At 42.7% G+C, this 3,639-nt stretch overlaps 1 protein-coding gene across 1 annotated transcript in view; it reads left to right on the forward strand.

Moving 5' to 3' along the window:
- Positions 1–236: 236 nt before the first annotated feature.
- Positions 237–3,639, forward strand: part of LOC119268459 (protein RAE1-like) — a 5,838-nt gene continuing 2,435 nt past the window's right edge. The window contains exons 1-8 of the mRNA XM_037550109.1: positions 237–372; positions 469–555; positions 670–738; positions 871–1,064; positions 1,332–1,473; positions 2,400–2,480; positions 3,233–3,361; positions 3,587–3,639. The exon at positions 3,587–3,639 is cut by the window's right edge and continues 17 nt beyond it. Coding sequence (XP_037406006.1) covers positions 310–372; positions 469–555; positions 670–738; positions 871–1,064; positions 1,332–1,473; positions 2,400–2,480; positions 3,233–3,361; positions 3,587–3,639 — 818 coding nt within the window. The 5' untranslated portion in view covers positions 237–309. The remainder of the gene's footprint in view (positions 373–468; positions 556–669; positions 739–870; positions 1,065–1,331; positions 1,474–2,399; positions 2,481–3,232; positions 3,362–3,586) is intronic.

Raw genomic sequence — 3,639 nt, forward strand, 5'->3', positions numbered from 1 at the left:
CTGATGCACTGCCAGATTGGCGTGGACAAGGGGGTGGATGCCGGCCAAACTGACGACCTAATCGAAAAAAAAACATATTGCGTGTCCATTTGACTCGGTCGGTTCGAGTTGGTCTCAGCCCAATCCCAAGCCCAAACTCTTCTCCCCAAAGCGTCAACCCAACGCGACCACCTGCTGGTCTGGGACTTTTGGCGTCCATCCGACGCGATTTTGCCCTTAGATAAAAGCAAAGCCCTCCCCACAAACCGCAAACCCCGCCCCGCCCCTTCCCTCCCTCCCCCAAATTCGCCCAACACCTTCGGAAACCCAATGGCGAGCTTTAACGCCGCCGGCGCCGGCGCCGCCAACCCCAACCCTAACAAATCCCTCGAGGTGCGTGCGCTTGGCGAATACTGTTGCCCTTGGTCTAAATGGCTAAAACCTAATGTATGTGTCGATTCGACCGGGGACTGCCTTCGTTTCGTGCAGGTGAATCCGCCGCCCGGGGACTCGGTTTCCAGCCTCAGCTTCAGCCCCAAGGCGAACCACCTGATTGCCACCTCCTGGGACAACCAGGTGAGCTCACCGCGGCCGTCCGAGGCCTAATGTGTGCGGATAATCGTTTTCTGTTTTGGTGAATCGGTGAGTGAAATACTGAGATGCGATTGGGCTGTTTGGTTTTGGACGCAGGTTCGGTGCTGGGAGGTTCAGCCTGGCGGCCAATGCCAGGCGAAGGCGTCTATTTCGCACGATCAGCCAGTACTGTGCCCTTCTTATCATTTCCTTATATTAGCTCAGCATGGATCTTCAATTTTAGCCTTTGTGGACTGCTAGGTCGCTCTGTCCATGTCTAAATTATCTGTGACCACTAAGCTAGGTTGTTTAGTGTAGGTCCTGTGCTCTGCCTGGAAGGATGACGGGACTACTGTTTTTTCGGGAGGTTGTGACAAAGTGGTGAAGATGTGGCCGCTGCTGTCTGGCGGCCAGGCCACGGCCTTCTCAGGGCACGAGGCGCCGGTCAAAGAACTCGCCTGGATACCACAGATGAGCCTTCTTGTCAGTGGGTCTTGGGATAAGACTCTGAGGTGATCAAATGTGCACAAACCTCAAGTTACATTGATTCCTTTAGAATTAGCTGCGACTCAAATATTTGGTGTTTTCTGTCCAATTTCACATGATATGTTGCATCATAACAGTGGATGCAGTGTCCAGTTAGATAATTTGTAAAGGACCATGCTACATTATCTTCAAGCACCATGCTGATATACGTACAAACACAATGGACCTACAAAATTGACTTTGTTAACATGATTGCTGATCATTTTGTTCGGTCCAACCTTACGTCTATCAAGGTACTGGGACATTCGACAACCTAATCCAGCGCACGTTCAGCAACTTCCGGAGCGCTGCTATGCACTCTCACTTAGTTATCCTCTAATGGCGGTCGGCACTGCTGATCGCAACGTAGTTATCTTCAATCTGCAGAACCCACAGGTAAATTATTTCTCTTTACGTTGTATATCTGGTTGTTTACATGGATGCAGTGGAGTTGTACACACTTTATTTTTAATCCATCGTTCTTGTACAGCATTTACACATGTTCTGTTTCTCAACTCAATTGCTAGCTACCATTGTTTAGTGTCCAAGTACGTAGTTTATGGCTTTCCGTAACGCCTACTTCCACTGTTTCCCCCCCAATGATATTTTCACTGTTTTTCAGTGCTATTACAACGAAGTCTTACTCTAGCGGGCAGATATCCATTATAGCGATTGCCCTAGAGGGAAGATATCATTGTGAAATTGACATTTTTCATTGTGTGAAGTGTTTTCAGTGGTATGCTAAATGGTGTTAGCAAATAGCTTGCCTCTCTTAGTTGTTAAAATTTTCAAGGTTTGGAAAAAAAATAGCTTGCCTCTCTTAGTTGTTTAAAGGTTAAAATTCAAACTGCGATAATTCCCCTAATGTGGTTGAGATTTTAAAATTTCTCAACCATCGCGGTGTTGGCTTATTCCTGGCCTGATGAACATTTAGTTGGAGTTAAGTCTTTGAAGGTGAAAAATCGTCAAGGTGACAATTTCTTTCCTCAACCTGTAGCAAGAGTAAATAAGCAATGCTTTGCCGTGGGTTGAGAGAGGCAAGCTATTTGCTAACAGCATTCAAAATTTCTCAACCATCGTGGTGTTGGCTTATTCCTGGCCTGATGAACATTTAGTTGGAGTAAAGTGTTTGAAGGTGAAAAATCATCAAGGTGACAATTTCTTTCCTCAACCTGTAGCAAGAGTAAATAAGCAATGATTTGCTGTGGGTTGTCCTGTCCAACTGAATTTCCACATGTTTGCTACTGGAATAATAGTGTACATATGTTTTTTAGATGCTCTAAGTCTTACTTGCATATTTGACAATCTCATACTTTTAACAGGCTGAATTCAAGAGGATCGTGTCACCTTTGAAATTCCAGACAAGGTGTATCGCCGCCTTCCCTGATCAACAAGGATTCTTGGTAGTGCCACTTCTTGTGTTTCATCCAAATGTGTGGCCCAGTTTGCTGGGTTCTTCCAGTGAATTTAGCTCTTATTCATCATCTCTTTAATGACTTATGTGGCTAACTAGTTAACACACCTTCTATCCTGAGAAAAATAAACAAACCCTAACTAGGTCTTCTGCACAAGTTTGGCCATTTGTGTCCTCCAACCTAATACATGATAAAACCCTAAGCTGTAGAGTCCAAATTTAAAACTATATTTGGTGAGCATTCAGAAAAACAAGTAAACACTATAAGTATTTCGTTAGCATTTATTAGAATATAGAAATATCATGAATTGTTGAATGCTATGTTAATTGTGTCACCATTCAATTGTCCTGGATGCATCATCACTCAATTTCTCTGTTTCAAAATTTTATATCTGCAGAAATTCCGCACTTTAGGATTGTTGAAGAAAACGACCTTGTTATGAGAAATTAATGCTTATTTCTCCTTTTTTGTGACTGAATGCTTATTTCTCATTGTATGTTCCACCTTTCCTGGCAAAATCACTCCACCCAATGTTTTAAGTCCATGGGTTTTGTTATTCTAAGTCCACTGTAAAAATTGTTCCCAGTTCTTGTAAAATTTCACCGTTTTGTCAACTGCTTATGTTTTGTGTTATAGTTAGGCAATACTGTTTTGAAGCCATTGTACTGGAGGTAGCAGATAAACGGTTTACTGTTTTTATTTTTCATGAGCATTTGATTAACCTATGGCTTGTTCTGAAGGTTGGATCAATAGAGGGACGCGTTGGTGTTCATCATGTGGATGATTCTAATCAAAGCAAGAATTTCACATTCAAATGTCACCGTGAGGGCAGTGATATATTCTCTGTTAACTCGCTGAACTTTCATCCTGTAAGATAATTTCTTCATACCATTTGAATTATTTTGTTGTCTATTTCCTGAGATTGTAGGACGATATTTTTTAAAAAATTTGGAGAAGAAAATTGCTCTCACTCACTATGAACATTCATTCGAATTCAAATATCTGAATACCTGCTGATTGTCCTATGATCAGCAATTATCAGGAACTGTCTTGAACTAAGCAATTCAAATTGCTGTGCTTTGCATTCCTTTCAGGTGCACCATACATTTGCTACTGCAGGCTCTGATGGAGGTTTCAACTTTTGGGA

Source organism: Triticum dicoccoides, chromosome 3A (assembly GCF_002162155.2).
Source record: "Triticum dicoccoides isolate Atlit2015 ecotype Zavitan chromosome 3A, WEW_v2.0, whole genome shotgun sequence".
Classification (NCBI taxonomy): Eukaryota; Viridiplantae; Streptophyta; class Magnoliopsida; order Poales; family Poaceae; genus Triticum; species Triticum dicoccoides.